The 19,764-nt window shown below is 49.4% G+C and overlaps 1 protein-coding gene across 1 annotated transcript in view; it reads right to left on the reverse strand.

Annotated features, from left to right (window-relative positions):
* Positions 1-7,140: 7,140 nt before the first annotated feature.
* ptpn2b (protein tyrosine phosphatase non-receptor type 2b) overlaps positions 7,141-19,764 on the reverse strand; it is a 53,874-nt gene continuing 41,250 nt past the window's right edge. The window contains exon 10 of the mRNA XM_017716929.2: positions 7,141-7,764. Within this exon, the coding sequence (XP_017572418.2) occupies positions 7,740-7,764 (25 nt within the window). The 3' untranslated portion in view covers positions 7,141-7,739. The remainder of the gene's footprint in view (positions 7,765-19,764) is intronic.

Below are 19,764 nucleotides of genomic sequence, written 5' to 3' on the forward strand. Positions count from 1 at the left end.
CCTCCGTTTCCCAGCAGAGGCTCAGTTGCTGCGTGACCTGCTGTGACTAGCACAAATCCGAGTGACGCAATGCAGAACGAAACAGAAAACAATCACTTTGGTCTCTTCCTTCTTGAGAGATGAGGCTGTGTTCTGGTTTTTGCTGGTAAATTCAAATCTGGGCATCACTTTCAGAAAACGGAAGCCACTGAAAGTAAAACTGGGCGATATGGGGAAAGTGTAACATTACGATAACTCACATTTTCACACTAGTCATCAAGATCATGTACATATATACACTGATAACATCCTGACCGCCTCCTCGTTTCTACGCTCAATGTCCACTTTATCAGCTCCACTTACTGTATAGCTGCACTCTGTAGTTCTACAGTTACAGACTGTAGTCCATCTGTTTCTCTGATACTCTGTTACCCTGTTCTTCAGTGGTCAGGACCCCCATGGACCCTCACAGAGCAGGTACTATTTGGGTGGTGGTGTGATGGCGTGTGTTGCGCTGGTCTGAATGGATCAGACACAGCAGTGCTGCTGGGGTTTTTAAACACCTCAGTGTCGCTGCTGGACTGAGAATAGCCCACCAACCAAAAATATCCAGCCAGCAGCGTCCTGTGGGCAGCGTCCTGTGGGCAGCGTCCTGTGACCACTGATGAAGGACGAGAGGATGACCAACACAAACTGCAGCAGCAGATGAGCTGTCGTCTCTGACTTTACAGCTACAAGGTGGACCGACAAGGTAGGAGTGTCTAATAGAGTGGACAGTGAGTGGACACTGATAGACACTCCAACAGCACTGCTGTGTCTGATCCATTCGTACCAGCACAACACACACTAACACACCACCACCACATCAGTGTTACTGCAGTGCTGAGAATGACCCACCACCCAAACAGTACCTGCTCTGTGAGGGTCCATGGGGGTCCTGACCACTGAAGAACAGGGTAACAGAGTATCAGAGAAACAGATGGACTACAGTCTGTAACTGTAGAACTACAGAGTGAAACTAAACTGTAAGTGGAGCTGATAAAGTGGACAGTGAGCGTAGAAACAAGGAGGTGGTCAGAATGTTTTGCCTGACGTGTGTGTGTGTGTATATATATATATATATATATATATATATATATATATGACAAAAGTATTGGGACACTCCTAATTATTGAGGTCAGGTGTTTCAGCTACAGTCATTGCTAACAGTTGTGTAAAATTAAGCTCACAGCCTTGCAGTCTCCAAACACTGGCAGTAGAGGGTTGGACTGAAGAGCTCAGTAACTTCAACATGGCTCTGTCATAGAACGCCATCTCGGCCACAAGTCAGTTTGTGTAATTTCTGTCCTGCCAGATCTGCCCTAGACAACCGTAACTGCTATTATTGTGAAATGGAAGCGACAAGGAGCAACAACAGCTCAGCCACAAAGAGGTAGACCACGCAAACTCAGTGGGGTGGCAGAGTGCTGAAGTGCACAGTTCCCAACCTCTATTGCATCATCAGCACAAGAACTGCACATAAGGAGCTTCACAAAATGGGTTTCTATGGCTGAGCAGCGGCACACAGGCCTAAGATCAAAATGCCTTGAATGCAGGGGTGTAATGTGCTGGACTCTGGAGCAGTGGAAACGTGTTCTGTGGAGTGATGAATCCTGTTTCACTATCTGCCAGTCTGATGGACGAGTCTGGCTTTGGCGAATGCCAGGAGAACGTTACCTGCCTGACTGCACTGTGCCAGCTGTAAAGTTGGCGGAGGAATGATGATATGGGCTTGTTTTTCAGGGGTTGGTCTAGAACCCTCAGTTCCAGTGAAGAGAAACCTTAATGCTCCAGCACCAAGACATTTTGGACAATTCTTGCTTCCAACTCTGTGGAAACAGTTTGGGGAAGTGTACCTTTTCTGTTCCAGCATGACAGCCTGAAGATGTTACCAGACTTTGGGTTTCTTCCCTGGTGTCTTTAGTTCCTGCTTGTTCTTGGGCTGTTTTACCTTCACTTTTGCTTTGAGTGAGTGAAATGCGTGCTGGATTGGATTGAGCTCAGGCGCTCGGTTCTGCTTTCGCAGAACATTCCACTTCTTTGCCTTGGAAAAAAGTCTGGGGTTGCTTTCGGAGTACGCTTTGGCGTAGATTGTCCATCTGCACTGTAAACAAAGGTTCAATGAGTTTTGAAGGTTTTGTTTTGAAGAATGTGAGCAGCTGATAAAACTCAACACTTCAGAATTCATCTTGCTACTTTTGGCAGAACCAGCTCGGTTAGCAGCCATAGACAAATCGATTTCCTGTCCTGATGTGGCTCAGATCTGGTGTTTTCAGGGCGGTGTGGACACACATCTGATCTTTTCTAATCCGACCTGAGCCGCTTTCATTTGTGGTCCTAGATCGGATACGAATCCGATTCATGGCTACGTGACCTTAATGTGACACTCGGATCGGAATTCATCTGCTTTTCCACTGCGCCATCACTCAGTGTTGCCATGGCAACAGTGCCGAACAGACGATAAAGCCTGTAAACGGTGGAAAAGCAGCTCGTCTCACCTTTTTCTCCTCCGTCTGGCTCTAATAATGAAGCTGAGAGCTGATCAGAGTTAATGATCTTCTCAGCGAAGCTCGTTCTGCTCGTTAGTTTGTGCTGATGATGCAGTGATTTAGTCACATGACGTCACTGAGTAGGAGGAGCTCATGAGGGTCAGTCCAGGCTGGTTCATCACATTAATGACCGATTCGAGTCTCTTACCTAAACGAGTGTGAACCAGTGTGTCGAAGAGATCGGACTAGAGCAAGAAATCGGATTTGAGCAACGAGGCCTGTAATGTGAACGCAGCTTTTAGGATAATTTTTTTTAAGGTTTTTTTTTTTGTCAAATTAAATTTTCACCGTTTTTGAGGCTTAATAAAGGTTTAAACCCTGAACGTTTGGATGAATTCTTCTCTCGACTGTTGACTTTGACACAGATACGCTGACCTGCAGGGTGTTCCTGATCTGGCCATGGTCTCGAAGGGTTCGGCCTCAGCAGGGAAAAAATTCCACCACGGTTGTTTTCTGAGGTCTTCCAGGCCTTCTGGTGTTTGAGCTCACCGGTGCGTCCTCTCTTCATAAGAACGTACCAGTTGGTTCACTTGGCCACTCGATGTTTTCGCTCTCTCTCTCTCTCTCTCTCTCTCTCTCTCTCTCTCTCTCTCTCTCTCTCTCTCTCTCTCTCTCTGATGGACATGCTCTGATTTCTCAGTCTAACGACGACCTGGTTAACTAGCGGAGAAGCTCTTTGGACTTTACACCGACATTTAACAGCAGGGCTGAAAGATTCAACATTTTATATCGAAATCACAACTTAAGAGACAGAAACTTTCAACTCACAGAAGCTGCGATTGTTATTAAGAGGGAACTCATCATAACAGAGCTTATGAACTGCCTGTAGATGAGTTCCTCATTGTGTTGTGACATCACAACCACAGCTTACTGGCAGTTTGTCTCGGTGCATTTCAGGCTCAAACCTCAAGCCAGAAAAGGCGGATATTCTGACCACCTTGGCCAGAACAAAAGGCATGAACCTTAACACTATTAGCAAAAAGGGTTCTTTGGCTTCTCACTATAGTGGGACCCTTTTGGTGTTCTACACTGCTCAAAAAAATAAAGGGAACACTTAAACAACACAATATAACTCCAAGCAAATCAAACTTCTGTGAAATCAAACTGTCCACTTAGGAAGCAACACTGACCATCAATTTCACAGCTGTTGTTCAAATGGAACAGACAACAGGTGGAAATTACTGGCGATTAGCAAGACACACTCAGTAAAGGAGTGGTTCTGCAGGTGGGACCACAGACCACTTCTCAGCACCTTTCTGCTTTCTGGCTGATGTTTTGGTCACTTTTGAATGTTGGTGGTCTTTCACACTCGTGGTAGCAGGAGACGGACTCTAGAACCCACACAAGTGGCTCAGGTAGTGCAGCTCATCCAGGATGGCACATCAATGCAAGCTGTGGCAAGAAGGTTTGCTGTGTCAGCGTAGTGTCCAGAGGCTGGAGGCGCTACCAGGAGACGGGCCAGTACACCAGGAGACGTGGAGGAGGCCGTAGGAGGGCAACAACCCAGCAGCAGGACCGCTACCTCCACCTTTGTGCAAGGAGGAACAGGAGGAGCTGCCAGAGCCCTGCAGAATGACCTCCAGCAGGCCACAAATGTGCATGTGTCTGCACACACGGTTAGAAACCGACTCCATGAGGATGGTATGAGGGCCCGACGTCCACAGATGGGGGTCGTGCTCACAGCCCAACACCGTGCAGGACGCTTGGCATTTGCCAGAGAACACCAGGATTGGCAAATTCGCCACTGGCGCCCTGTGATCTTCACAGATGAAAGCAGGTTCACACTGAGCACATGTGACAGACGTGACAGAGTCTGGAGACGCAGTGGAGAGCGATCTGCTGCCTGCAACATCCTTCAGCATGACCGGTTTGGCAGTGGGTCAGTAATGGGGTGGGGTGGCATTTCTTTGGAGGGCCGCACAGCCCTCCATGTGCTCGCCAGAGGTAGCCTGACTGCCATTAGGTACTGAGATGAGATCCTCAGACCCTTTGTGAGACCATATGCTTGTGCGGTTGGCCCTGGGTTCCTCCTAATGCAGGACAATGCTAGACCTCATGTGGCTGGAGTGTGTCAGCAGTTCCTGCAAGATGAAGGCATTGAAGCTATGGACCGGCCCGTCCGTTCCCCAGACCTGAATCTGATTGAGCACATCTGGGACATCATGTCTCGCTCCATCCACCAACGCCACGTTGCACCACAGACTGTCCAGGAGTTGGCGGATGCTTTAGTCCAGGTCTGGGAGGAGATCCCTCAGGAGACCATCCGCCACCTCATCAGGAGCTGCCCAGGCGTTGTAGGGAGGTCATACAGGCACGTGGAGGCCACACACAACACTGAGCCTCATTTTGACTTGTTTTAAGGACATCACATCAAAGTTGGATCAGCCTGTCCACTTTAATTTTGTGTGTGACTCCAAATCCAGGCCTCCACTGGTTAATACATTTGATTTCCATTGATGATTTTTGTGATTTTGTTGTCAGCACATTCAACTTTGTACAGAACAAAGTATTCAATGAGAAAATTTCATTCATTCAGATCTAGGATGTGTTATTTGAGTGTTCCCTTTATTTTTTGAGCAGTGTGTATAGTACCAAAAAGGGGTTCTTTGGCTTGTCACTATAGTGGAACCCTGTTCTATATAGTACCAAAAAGGGTTCTTTGGCTTGTCACTATAGTGGAACTCTTTTTGGTATTACACAGAACTGTTTTCAAAAAAGGTTCTTTGGCTTGTAACAGTAGTGGAACCCTTTTGTTGTTCTATATAGTACCAAAAAAAACGGTTCTTTGACTTGTAACAATAGTGGAACCGTTTTTTGGTGTTACACAGAACTGTTTTCAAAAAGGGATCTGTATAGAACCATCTACAGCACGTTCTCCATCAATCTAAAGAATCCTTTCATGCAGTGTTTTGGTTGTGATTCTATGTAAAGCCACGTTCTTGACTATAGAACCCTTGAAGAACCACTTTTTTAAAAAGTGTTCTTTATAGATAATAATCGCAATTTAAATTTGCGTCGCAATATCAGTCCAAAAAAAATCTCAATTAGATATTTTCCTCAGATCGTTCAGCCCCAGTCCACAGCAACAGACTCCAAGCGCAAACAGCATCAGTGGAAAGTCTAGAGCTTCGTCTGATCACTTACGAGTGAAACAAGCGTCTTGGATCTTAACTCTCTCAAAGTAGAGCACTTTAAAGTCTCATTACTTCAACTCCAGCACACTGTGGTAGGCAGCCAATATAACAGAAGCTTTGTCACTGTCCAAATATTTATGGACCTGACCGTGTAGGCTACGTAAAGCATTTTTTTTTTATTCAGTGTAAAATGCAAAAATACATAACACTGACATAAACATGCCATATGCAGTCATGAGAGCTCGTTACAGATGTTTATTACTGTTCTACGTCAATGTTTGATGCCATGACAGTAACACAATGGTGTTACATTACTCAGCAACATGAGTCATGATAGCCTATGACACGTGCTATGACATGCTTATGGCATGATTAGGGCAGTGTTATATAGTGGGGTTCAGGTAAAGTAACTGAAAAGCATTTGAAAGTCAGATTTAGACCAATTACAGACAATATAAACAACTGCACAGCAACAAGTATCTGCCCTGTTCTGCAGTCAAGGAACCCCGACTGTTGAGACTCGTATGCCTTGGAATAGTGTAAATGCACCGCTATGACTACGGATGTCGTTGCTGCCCAAAGGAAAACTCGCATCCCGAGAACAGTCAGTTTACAGGAGAAGGAAAAACTTTACCTTAACTCGAATGGAACGTAAATAAAGAGATTTTATTATAAGCAATTTTGGAGCTTTTCTGTGGATCCACACATCACGAAACGATGTACAGTAACGAAGATCCGTTTTTCTTCGGACAGCAAAGTTTTTCTTTGTTTTGTTCATTTGAAAAAAAGCAAAAATTCCACTATTAGTAGGTCAGGATGACGTCCTGTTTACCGCGACGTCATATTTAATATTTTCCTAATATTTAATATTCATCTTTTTTTGTTCTGCAGGGAAACGGCACGCTCCAGCTAAAGCCAGAAAGGCCGAGTGATATTTAAATGAAAAACCTGATCACATTTTTCTCACTGTTCCTCCGAGTGGACGAGAGAAAGCAGACGTTTGATGTCGCAACAAAACCTGCAGAGATTTTAATAACAAAAAATATCATAACTTTATATAAAAGAACTTCTACCACCTGATACTTGTACTTAACACCATATGGAGGCTTACACATCTTAACAGCCAGGATGTCCTTTAGTTTCTATTAAAATTAATAACTAGCTGCTTGATTTTTACCCACTTTATTTCTGCGTTCACACTGGTTATTGCTGTTTACAGACTCTCTGTTCCTGCTCTAATTTTTATGATCCATGCAGTTGTTCAGTGTTGAAGTAATGACGGAACCCATCATGTATCCAGAACATGAGTATCGTGATGCAATTCATCACGATAACAATAAAACCCGGTTGTATCGGCCACCCCTGCCCGGAAACCTGTGTTGCGCAAGAGCGAAGGGAAAGTAAAGCGCGTGGAAAGCAGAAGACAGCGCAGGCCGTCGTTACAGAAACTAAAGGATGCCAGTTTAGTTTTATTTGGATAAGGAAATGTAAGACTTCTGTTTTTTCTTCTTCTTTTCTTAAGCAAATACAATGTCTGTAATCACCTTTACACAGTCAAAAATACACTTCTGCTTCGACACAACTTAGAAACACTACGCGCCATGGAGCTGCTCCACGGCGCAAGACATGGCGTTCCGCGGACACGATAGGAAAATCTTCAAGTAAGTTTCTTTATAAAAAATAGAGCTTTGTCATTTTGCTTCTGAAAAAAAGGTTGTCTAAAAATACAACGAGGGAACGACGTTACAAATTGGCAATGCATAGGCCTACGTCTTTTTTTGTCTGTTTTCAGAAACACAAGCAAAAAAAACAAAAACAACAACAACAATAATAACAAAGGGACACAAACAACCTGTAAAAATAAACGAGACCAAATCAGAACCCTGGCAATGAGTCCACCGCTGCTGTGCTGGTGTGTGTGTACGCAGATGCACTCGCTCTTCGGCCTCTCAGAGTCCATGCTGTAAACAGTGTTAAGGATTGCAGGGCAGAGGTGGAGTATTATGGGCTGGGGATCCCTGTTAATGTTGCCATGGAATTAAGTGTCACTGGTTGTTCTCGGTCTGTGGGATAAGGAAAAAAAAGAAAAGATTAGATTATTGTTTCATTACAGCAACAAAACCCTGTCTTGCATGCACTTTACACCTGTTTTCCCCGCCTTAATGCACCTGGTTTAAACCAAATTTAGTCCAAATTTAGTTTCCCCTCCTTACAGCGATTCACCAAAGACATGGCCGAGTTCACTTTTTTAGTTATGGAAGCCTAAGAAGATTTCCTGGGATTTCAGCTTCGGCTTGTGTTCACACTTCACAACTTTCATTTCGAGTCCTGAGTAAAATCCATTCCCAGAATCCAGAATCAAGAAACCCCATCCCTGTGTGAAGCGGTCAGCTTCAGTGCTGTGAAATGGGATGTGCCTCAACCCAATTTTTCATTCTTGCATAATTAAGACGATTGTTTTAGATCTTCAAACTAAAACCTGAGTAAGCGCGAAATACAGTATTGAACAAAGCTTCATTCGTTACTCCATCAGCTGTTTTTATCTAGTTTATAGTTGACACTTAACTCTGCAATCCGAACATCACTGCAGTAGAACCTTTACAGCAACGTGAAGTAGACGAACGCGCTCACTGGACATCCCAGCAGTAATAATGAGAACCACGATGTTCTCTAAATGAAGAAAACTTGGAACAGTAGTAAATCTTCCCAAAAGTGGCCGGCCTACCAGAATTCCTCCAGGAACACAGAGATGACTCTTCCAGAAAGTCACTGAAGAGCCCAGACAAACATCTACAACGGAACAAACAATGAACTGCAGGCCTCGCTTGCCTCAGACAATGTCACCGTTCTTGATTCCACCATTAGAAAGTCACTGGGGGAACCATGGTATCCATGGAAGAGGAAGAAGAAACCACTGCCAACCAAGCAGAACATAAAGGCTCCTGGAAAACCCCCTCCCCCAACTACCCCACCACCCCAAGCCTTTTACAAAAATGTTCTCGGGCTCCCAAGTTGCGCAACCGTGTAAGTGTTGGCCGTGTCATCAGGAGATCGCGAGTTTGATGCTGCAGCCGTCCATAGCGGCGAGTCCCAGAGAGCACAGCTGGCCTCGCTCTCTCTGGGCTACCTGCTCTCCGCCAGAGAACGCGCCGTCTGCGCTCTACCTGCTCTCCGCCAGAGAACGCGCCGTCTGCGCTCTACCTGCTCTCCCCCAGAGAACGCGCCGTCTGCGCTCTACCTGCTCTCCGCCAGAGAACGCGCCGTCTGCGCTCTACCTGCTCCCTGCCAGAGAACGCGGCGTTCTGCTCTCCGCCAGAGAACGCGGCGTCTGCGCTCTACCTGCTCTCCGCCAGAGAACGCGGCGTCTGCGCTCTACCTGCTCTCCCCCAGAGAACGCGGCGTCTGCGCTCTACCTGCTCCCCGCCAGAGAACGCGCCGTCTGCGCTCTACCTGCTCTCCGCCAGAGAACGCGCCGTCTGCGCTCTACCTGCTCTCCGCCAGAGAACGCGCCGTCTGCGCTCTACCTGCTCTCCGCCAGAGAACGCGCCGTCTGCGCTCTACCTGCTCTCCGCCAGAGAACGCGCCGTCTGCGCTCTACCTGCTCTCCGCCAGAGAACGCGCCGTCTGCGCTCTACCTGCTCTCCGCCAGAGAACGCGCCGTCTGCGCTCTACCTGCTCCCCGCCAGAGAACGCGCCGTCTGCGCTCTACCTGCTCTCCGCCAGAGAACGCGCCGTCTGCGCTCTACCTGCTCCCCGCCAGAGAACGCGCCGTCTGCGCTCTACCTGCTCCCCGCCAGAGAACGCGCCGTCTGCGCTCTACCTGCTCCCCGCCAGAGAACGCGCCGTCTGCGCTCTACCTGCTCTCCCCCAGAGAACGCGCCGTCTGCGCTCTACCTGCTCTCCCCCAGAGAACGCGCCGTCTGCGCTCTACCTGCTCTCCCCCAGAGAACGCGCCGTCTGCGCTCTACCTGCTCCCCGCCAGAGAACGCGCCGTCTGCGCTCTACCTGCTCTCCGCCAGAGAACGCGCCGTCTGCGCTCTACCTGCTCTCCGCCAGAGAACGCGCCGTCTGCGCTCTACCTGCTCTCCGCCAGAGAACGCGCCGTCTGCGCTCTACCTGCTCTCCGCCAGAGAACGCGCCGTTCTGCGCTCTACCTGCTCTCCGCCAGAGAACGCGCCGTTCTGCGCTCTACCTGCTCTCCGCCAGAGAACGCGCCGTCTGCGCTCTACCTGCTCCCCGCCAGAGAACGCGCCGTCTGCGCTCTACCTGCTCCCCGCCAGAGAACGCGCCGTCTGCGCTCTACCTGCTCTCCCCCAGAGAACGCGCCGTCTGCGCTCTACCTGCTCCCCATCAGAGAACGTGCCGTCTGCGCTCTACCTGCTCTCCCCCAGAGAACGCGCCGTCTGCGCTCTACCTGCTCCCCGCCAGAGAACGCGCCGTTCTGCTCTCCGCCAGAGAACGCGCCGTCTGCGCTCTACCTGCTCCCCGCCAGAGAACGCGCCGTCTGCGCTCTACCTGCTCTCCCCCAGAGAACGTGCCGTCTGCGCTCTACCTGCTCCCCATCAGAGAACGCGCCGTCTGCGCTCTACCTGCTCCCCGCCAGAGAACGCGCCGTTCTGCTCTCCGCCAGAGAACGCGGCGTCTGCGCTCTACCTGCTCCCCGCCAGAGAACGCGGCGTCTGCGCTCTACCTGCTCCCCGCCAGAGAACGCGCCGTCTGCGCTCTACCTGCTCCCCGCCAGAGAACGCGCCGTTCTGCTCTCCGCCAGAGAACGCGGCGTCTGCGCTCTACCTGCTCCCCGCCAGAGAACGCGGCGTCTGCGCTCTACCTGCTCCCCGCCAGAGAACGCGGCGTCTGCGCTCTACCTGCTCCCCGCCAGAGAACGCGGCGTCTGCGCTCTACCTGCTCCCCGCCAGAGAACGCGCCGTCTGCGCTCTACCTGCTCCCCGCCAGAGAACGCGCCGTTCTGCGCTCTACCTGCTCTCCGCCAGAGAACGCGCCGTTCTGCGCTCTACCTGCTCTCCGCCAGAGAACGCGCCGTCTGCGCTCTACCTGCTCCCCGCCAGAGAACGCGCCGTCTGCGCTCTACCTGCTCCCCGCCAGAGAACGCGCCGTTCTGCTCTCCGCCAGAGAACGCGGCGTCTGCGCTCTACCTGCTCCCCGCCAGAGAACGCGGCGTCTGCGCTCTACCTGCTCCCCGCCAGAGAACGCGCCGTCTGCGCTCTACCTGCTCTCCGCCAGAGAACGCGCCGTCTGCGCTCTACCTGCTCTCCGCCAGAGAACGCGCCGTTCTGCGCTCTACCTGCTCTCCGCCAGAGAACGCGCCGTTCTGCGCTCTACCTGCTCTCCGCCAGAGAACGCGCCGTTCTGCGCTCTACCTGCTCTCCGCCAGAGAACGCGCCGTTCTGCGCTCTACCTGCTCTCCGCCAGAGAACGCGCCGTTCTGCGCTCTACCTGCTCTCCGCCAGAGAACGCGCCGTCTGCGCTCTACCTGCTCCCCGCCAGAGAACGCGCCGTCTGCGCTCTACCTGCTCTCCGCCAGAGAACGCGCCGTTCTGCGCTCTTCCTGCTCTCCGCCAGAGAACGCGCCGTTCTGCGCTCTACCTGCTCTCCGCCAGAGAACGCGCCGTTCTGCGCTCTACCTGCTCTCCGCCAGAGAACGCGCCGTCTGCGCTCTATCTGCTCTCCGCCAGAGAACGCGCCGTCTGCGCTCTACCTGCTCCCCGCCAGAGAACGCGCCGTCTGCGCTCTACCTGCTCTCCCCCAGAGAACGCGCCGTCTGCGCTCTACCTGCTCCCCATCAGAGAACGTGCCGTCTGCGCTCTACCTGCTCTCCCCCAGAGAACGCGCCGTCTGCGCTCTACCTGCTCCCCGCCAGAGAACGCGCCGTTCTGCTCTCCGCCAGAGAACGCGCCGTCTGCGCTCTACCTGCTCCCCGCCAGAGAACGTGCCGTCTGCGCTCTACCTGCTCTCCCCCAGAGAACGTGCCGTCTGCGCTCTACCTGCTCTCCGCCAGAGAACGCGGCGTCTGCGCTCTACCTGCTCCCCGCCAGAGAACGCGCCGTCTGCGCTCTACCTGCTCTCCGCCAGAGAACGCGCCGTTCTGCGCTCTACCTGCTCTCCGCCAGAGAACGCGCCGTTCTGCGCTCTACCTGCTCTCCGCCAGAGAACGCGCCGTCTGCGCTCTACCTGCTCCCCGCCAGAGAACGCGCCGTCTGCGCTCTACCTGCTCCCCGCCAGAGAACGCGCCGTTCTGCTCTCCGCCAGAGAACGCGGCGTCTGCGCTCTACCTGCTCCCCGCCAGAGAACGCGGCGTCTGCGCTCTACCTGCTCCCCGCCAGAGAACGCGCCGTCTGCGCTCTACCTGCTCCCCGCCAGAGAACGCGGCGTCTGCGCTCTACCTGCTCCCCGCCAGAGAACGCGGCGTCTGCGCTCTACCTGCTCCCCGCCAGAGAACGCGCCGTCTGCGCTCTACCTGCTCTCCGCCAGAGAACGCGCCGTCTGCGCTCTACCTGCTCTCCCCCAGAGAACGCGCCGTCTGCGCTCTACCTGCTCTCCGCCAGAGAACGCGCCGTCTGCGCTCTACCTGCTCCCCGCCAGAGAACGCGCCGTCTGCGCTCTACCTGCTCTCCGCCAGAGAACGCGCCGTCTGCGCTCTACCTGCTCCCCGCCAGAGAACGCGCCGTCTGCGCTCTACCTGCTCTCCCCCAGAGAACGCGCCGTCTGCGCTCTACCTGCTCTCCCCCAGAGAACGCGCCGTCTGCGCTCTACCTGCTCTCCCCCAGAGAACGCGCCGTTCTGCGCTCTACCTGCTCTCCGCCAGAGAACGCGCCGTTCTGCGCTCTACCTGCTCTCCGCCAGAGAACGCGCCGTCTGCGCTCTACCTGCTCTCCGCCAGAGAACGCGCCGTCTGCGCTCTACCTGCTCTCCGCCAGAGAACGCGCCGTCTGCGCTCTATCTGCTCTCCGCCAGAGAGAGTGGCTTAAAAGAAACAAAGCGAAGGTTCCGCAATGGCTTGTCCCAAAACTTCCTTCCAGCAGTAAATAAAATTTAAAATGAAATGAAAGTTTAAAAACGTGCATTTCCTCACGCTCTCTGTCGTATATTACATTTTGTATGAGGATCTGAAATCAAATATGTAAAAAAATAGCAGAAATCTGAGGGGTCAAGTACTTTTTCACAGCACTGTATGCACTTCCACTGCTTGTTAGCTACATCAGCCTCATAGCTCCAGTGCTAAAATTAAAGAAACACAGTCTGAAATGGCTGAAAGGTGAATGAGGTTCATTAAAGCAGGGAAAAGGCTAAAAGGAGTACTAGATAATCCAGAACTCAGAACATAAGCTTCACTCAAACAAACGACAACCGTTTCAAACTATGATGATGCGTCCTCAGCTGCTGCCTGGACGACAACCTGTTAAAGTGACAGTCTGGCAAAAAAGTCAATATACACAGCCACGCCCCACCCATCCCCCAGCCACGCCCCGCCCACCCCCCAGCCACGCCCCACCCCGCCCCTTACTAAAGATGTAATCAATCAGCCAAGACATGTGAGGCTAATGTAGCTACCACAGATTTGCACTGTATGACACAGTTATTCATAAACATGGACTAACAGATGGCTCTGTAATGAAAGGAATGGTTCTATTTACAACCACGAGTTCTATATAGAACCTTTCCATGCGTAAATGGTTCTTTGCATGGTGAAATGCACCAAAAAAACACTTCTCTGGTATACAAGCTGTGCCACTTGCCCTCTTTCACCATGGAAAGAAACGTTTTAACACGGAACAGTTCTATATAGAACTCATCTTTCAAAAAAAAGAACCGCTCCCTTCAATAAAGAACCAATAAAGAGAGAGTGTACATTACTAAAACCAGTATGGGAGGGATGGGAGTGTAAATGGGAGGGATGGGGGGGAAATATTGGAGGGATGGAGGGGTATATGGGAGGGATGGGAGGGATGGGGGGTAATATGGAAGGGATGGAGGGGTATATGGGAGGGATGGGAGTGTATATGGGAGGGATGGAGGGGTATATGGGAGGGATGGGAGTGTATATGGAAGGGATGGAGGGATGGAGGGGTATATGGGAGGGATGGGAGTGTAAATGGGAGGGATGGGGGGGAAATATTGGAGGGATGGAGGGGTATATGGGAGGGATGGAGGGGTTATATGGGAGGGATGGGAGTGTATATGGGAGGGATGGGAGTGTATATGGGAGGGATGGAGGGGTATATGGGAGGAATGGGAGTGTATATGGGAGGGATGGAGGGGTATATGGGAGTGATGGGAGTGTATATGGAAGGGATGGAGGGATGGAGGGGTATATGGGAGGGATGGAGGGGTATATGGGAGGGATGGAGGGGTATATGGGAGGGATGGGAGTGTATATGGGAGGGATGGAGGGGTATATGGGAGGGATGGAGGAGTATATGGGAGGGATGGGAGTGTATATGGGAGGGATGGAGGGGTATATGGGAGGGATGGAGGAGTATATGGGAGGGATGGGAGTGTATATGGGAGGGATGGGAGTGTATATGGGAGGGATGGAGGGGTATATGGGAGGGATGGAGGGGTATATGGGAGGGAGGGATGGAGGGGTATATGGGAGGGATGGAGGGGTATATGGGAGGGATGGGAGTGTATATGGGAGGGATGGAGGGGTATATGGGAGGGATGGAGGGGTATATGGGAGGGATGGAGGGGTATATGTGAGGGATGGAGGGGTATATGGGAGTGATGGGAGTGTATATGGGAGGGATGGAGGGATGGAGGGGTATATGGGAGGGATGGAGGAGTATATGGGAGGGATGGAGGGGTATATGGGAGGGATGGGAGTGTATATGGGAGGGATGGGAGTGTATATGGGAGGGATGGAGGGGTATATGGGAGGGAGGGATGGAGGGGTATATGAGAGGGATGGAGGGGTATATGGGAGGGATGGGAGTGTATATGGGAGGGATGGAGGGGTATATGGGAGGGATGGAGGGGTATATGGATGGGATGGAGGGGTATATGGGAGGGATGGAGGAGTATATGGGAGGGATGGAGGGGTATATGGGAGGGATGGAGGGGTATATGGGAGGGAGGGATGGAGGGGTATATGGGAGGGATGGAGGGGTATATGGGAGGGATGGGAGTGTATATGGGAGGGATGGAGGGGTATATGGGAGGGATGGAGGGGTATATGGATGGGATGGAGGGGTATATGGGAGGGATGGAGGGGTATATGGGAGGGATAGAGGGGTATATGGGAGGGATAGAGGGGTATATGGGAGGGATGGGAGTGTATATGGAAGGGATGGAGGGGTATATGGGAGGGATGGAGGGGTATATGGGAGGGATGGGAGTGTATATGGGAGGGATGGAGGGGTATATGGGAGGGATGGAGGGGTATATGGAAGGGATGGAGGGGTATATGGGAGGGATGGAGGGGTATATGGGAGGGATGGGAGTGTATATGGGAGGGATGGAGGGGTATATGGGAGGGATGGGAGTGTATATGGGAGGGATGGAGGGGTATATGGGAGGGATGGGAGTGTATATGGGAGGGATGGAGGGGTATATGGGAGGGATGGAGGGGTATATGGGAGTGATGGAGTGTATATGGGAGGGATGGAGGGATGGAGGGGTATATGGGAGGGATGGGAGTGTATATGGAAGGGATGGAGGGATGGAGGGGTATATGGGAGGGATGGAGGGGTATATGGGAGGGATGGGAGTGTATATGGGAGGGATGGAGGGGTATATGGGAGTGATGGAGTGTATATGGGAGGGATGGAGGGATGGAGGGGTATATGGGAGGGATGGGAGTGTATATGGAAGGGATGGAGGGATGGAGGGGTATATGGGAGGGATGGGAGTGTATATGGAAGGGATGGAGGGATGGAGGGATGGAGGGGTCACCCAAATCCCTTCTGTAAATGCATCCCCAAAACTTCTCAAACTGCATCCAGCTCTTCATTAAGGTTGCACAAGCTTGTCAACATGGTTTAAAGCCCAGTATGACTCCCTGTGAGCTGTAAAAACTAATAAAACTTCACGCTGTATATTGTAAACCCTGTTGAGTTCAGGTTACTCCAACTACTCAATGTAACTTGTTACCTCACTTGTTTTCAGCTGTCTGAAATAATGATACACGCATACTTTTAAGTTGAAAGACTTTTGTGGAAAAGTTTCCTGCCAGAGATGTGAGAAAAGCAGCTACAGCTGAGCTGAAGCTTAAAGCAGTGAGGTGAGTCTGTTTTAGTTTGTATTGTATTTTTATCCTATACTAGAACATTAGAACACACTGGGACGCGTTTACAGCCAGGATGGTAAAATGGATATGACGTGTCTCTCAAGGTGGCTGGATTTTTTTTATTTAATTTTTTTTTTTGTAAGGACAAAATGGCTCGTCTTAACGTTCAGGTTGTGACCCCTGATTTAAGTGCAAGTAACGTCAGGGCTTTCAGAGTAGCTGCAGGTGGCTACTGTAGACAGAAGGTGTAACAGTGACGACATTCGCAATTTCCGTTGTTCCTATTTATAAATATCCGTTAATCTTGTACTTTCAAGCAGAAGATAGAAGTTTATTTAGAGAAACAAGCAAAACGGTGAATGTAATCTAGTGTCCATATGTCTGCGTGAAGGGAAGTGGGACCCTGCGGGGGCGGATTTTGGCACAACACCTGTTGTCCAAAGTGGCTGGCCTGCTGTGTTTAGCTACTCGGTGCAGCTTAGTTCATTTTTACAGCTCACAGTAAGTCACAAGGTGTCCTAAACCACATCAGCAAGACTTCGCCAGCTTAACGAAGACCTGGACGTGTTGGGTTTGTGTCCGTGTAGCTCCAGTGCTACAACTAAAGAAGCAAGATCTGGATACCAAACACATCTTGGCTGAGAAATCTGGCAAATTTAATGATATTTTTACCAAACACTGTCACATTTATAGGCCCACTGCCAGTGAGGGCTGTAGAAAGAGAGCTAACAGAGGCAGTGATGGTGCAGTTTGAAGCTGGGATGGAAAACGGGCAGAAGGATGCATGCACACACTCCCGCATGCATCCTGTGGAGTCAGTGGTTAAAAACAAAGTAGCATCACACAGTTAGATACACCCCCTTCCTTTTCACACTTCACACAGCCAACAGGCAAAAAGCCCACAAACGCAGAGTAAACAAGTGTAACTGAGTCACTGAACCGAGTCTGGAGTAAACAGAGCATTTACAGCTAAAAACAGGGCCAAAAATGTGCTAAAGCCCTGCTACTCCAATTAAGATTCAGCTATAAATGCTACAAAAACCTCACACACAAAATTTCTCTTTGCCTTCATCACCAGCTGAAAATCTTATAACCTTTTACTATATAAATGGCCCATTTCTGTTTCTGCAACCTAAATTATAATGCAGCTGGTGCTGGGAAAATGATCCAATTCTGAAAAATCAATACAGTTGGAGAAAATATCAATACTGATTATCAATTTTCAGTTAAGCATATGTTCAAGTTATAATCGCCCGTTTTGTTGATTTTCCAAGTTAAAAAAAATCGAACCTCTGCAGAGAACAAAAGGACATTGTTGTGCAAATTTTAGTGCACAATTTCTTGCCAAGTTTAACAAATTGGAAAAAGTAAAACAAGATATAAAATGTGCTAAAACTGTTGCACAGGCTACGTTTTATTATTGCCCCTCCATATGTTAAAATGAGCAAATCGCTGTTGTCGGAACAAAACCTCGTATCTCTGAAATGACATCTTTACAGGAGAAGGAAAAAACCTTTACTTTTAATGCAAGTCAATGGAACCAGAATCCCCCCCCCCCCCCCCCCCAAGTCATTTTTGCCCGTTTTTTGGTCCATTCATCATGAAATTGACACAGAATGTAAAGGACAACATGTATTTTCAAATTAAGTCAAAAACTGAAAAATGCCCAAAGATGGAGATGCAAGGTTTTGTTCCGACAGCAGCGAGATGAACCGTTACTGTGCATTAAAATGTACAAAAGTGTGTTCTCTGTAGAGGACTGATATTTTAAATTAAAATGTTGATTTCAAATCAACAAAAACACGCCCAAACTTTTGCATACGAGTGTGCATGTTGCCCATCTACTACGGCGTCCAGTTGCATGTTTTTAGCAGAATGGGCTGTTAACCCAGTGTCTGCGCCTTTGAGTTGCCCCAAGTAAAAGAACTACATGGATCAGTGTCTTCTTCCTCAGCATCGTCTTCTCATTGTTAAATATGTTAAAGCGCACCAGATTTGATATGAAAACTACTGGGTGTAAACATCAAACTTTAATTAAGACTGGAAAATAATACTGTTTGCATTGCGCTGTGTAGCAGAACTCCATTAAGTGAATTAAAACCAGGACTGGAGTTTCGGATCATGGATCGGAGCACAGAATGCTCATGCATATCTACCTTCTACCATCTTCCACTATTACCTTAATAGCAGTAACAACCAAAAGCAAATAACCAAACGGAGCCACACCATGCTGCAGTGCACTCTTTAAAGGAATAGTGTGTTGACTAATCAAATTAATACAATTTTTGCCCCCTAAACCAAGTGTAGTCCATCAGCCACAACATGTTTAGGGTCTATAAATATGGACTAAAGTACCTTAAAACAGGAAAAAACAGTAGCAGTCATGTTAAAGCCCGAGTTTAGTCTGTACTTCAGTCCATGTTTATAGACAACAGTGAGCCTTACAGGGTCAGAAACCACATAATCAAGACTAGTAGAGCTACTGAGCACCTCCACAGGGTTTGAGGCGTGTGTAATAATTCAGCGATGCCAATTAGCGGCTCTAAACTTGGGTCACCATGTTTTGGTTTCCAAATGAAAAAGTTTTGGGCCAGGGCACGGTGTCGCCACCCGATATGCGCCCCCTGCCCAATTTGCACCGCACATGTGCACCACCGTCACAGATGTGTACTGCAGTACATTTACGCTGCTGCCCGATCTTTTAACAACGCTGTATTAGTGGATCACCTAGAAGTGTTTAATGCTGAAACTACTATTTAAAACAATCTCATTCTCTTTCCTGGTTTACTATTACTAGTATTGACTTTCTTTCCATGACCAACGTTCAGGTTGGAGCTCAGGGAGATGAGAGGGATGTGGACAAAAACCAGCTCAGTGTTATTATCCTGTTAGTTTAACATAGGAGAGTGTCTGTGGCTGAATCTCTCTTACTCCCTGTAGCAGGGGGTAAAAGAAGAGCCAGAGTCTTATGCAACACTTTACCATCTTGGCTGTAAATATGTCTCAGTGTGTTAATGTACTAGTACAGGTTTAAAAATATATAAATGAAAGCGCAGACTCACTTTGCTCTGCTTTAAGCTTTAGCTATAGGCGTTTTTCTCGCATCTCCGACAGGAAACTTTTCTGCTCAAGTAGAACAGATTCTAGTAAAACGTCTCTCAACATTTGGTTTTTACAAGGCTGAAGTCGTTTCTCATTCGCCAGCTTCTTGTTTGAATTTTGCCGTTCCACCTTAAATGGTCCCGGAGGCGCCAGAATGTAACTGCTGCAGTATTTAAGGTGGAACGGGAAAATTTGAATGAGAAGCTGGCGAATGAGAAGTGACTTGAGTTTTGTGACTTTTTACTGTTCGTCAGTTTCTCGTTGCAGACTAAACGTATCAGGCAACCAGCTGGACTGATTATAAACACTAACAAGTCCATTCATCTCCAAAGTATCGATGTTCGTCTTAAATCTCTCTCTTTGCTGTTTCGTAGCTACTAGCTGGGCGAGACTGTTGTCTGTGTTGCTATGGTGACCAGCCGTCTGCGGGGTTAAAGGGTGAATCAGCAGTTCTACATTAACTCCAGCGTTTAAGACCATTTACTGTTAAACTGTGTTGAAGGATCAGCAGAGCTTTATTTTACTGTAGAGGAGGATTATTTTATTATTACCTACTGATCTGATTCAGCTGTGGAGCCACAACAGGGCAGTAAAAGAGCTTCAGAGCCATGCTGCTGATCCCTGATCTATATAGTGTGTAAACAGTGCTGTAAATATTAGACAGGATGTTACGCAACTATGACTGAATATAAATAGCTTTTATTTAGATATATAATGC

The sequence above is a fragment of the Pygocentrus nattereri genome, chromosome 27 (assembly GCF_015220715.1).
Source record: "Pygocentrus nattereri isolate fPygNat1 chromosome 27, fPygNat1.pri, whole genome shotgun sequence".
Classification (NCBI taxonomy): Eukaryota; Metazoa; Chordata; class Actinopteri; order Characiformes; family Serrasalmidae; genus Pygocentrus; species Pygocentrus nattereri.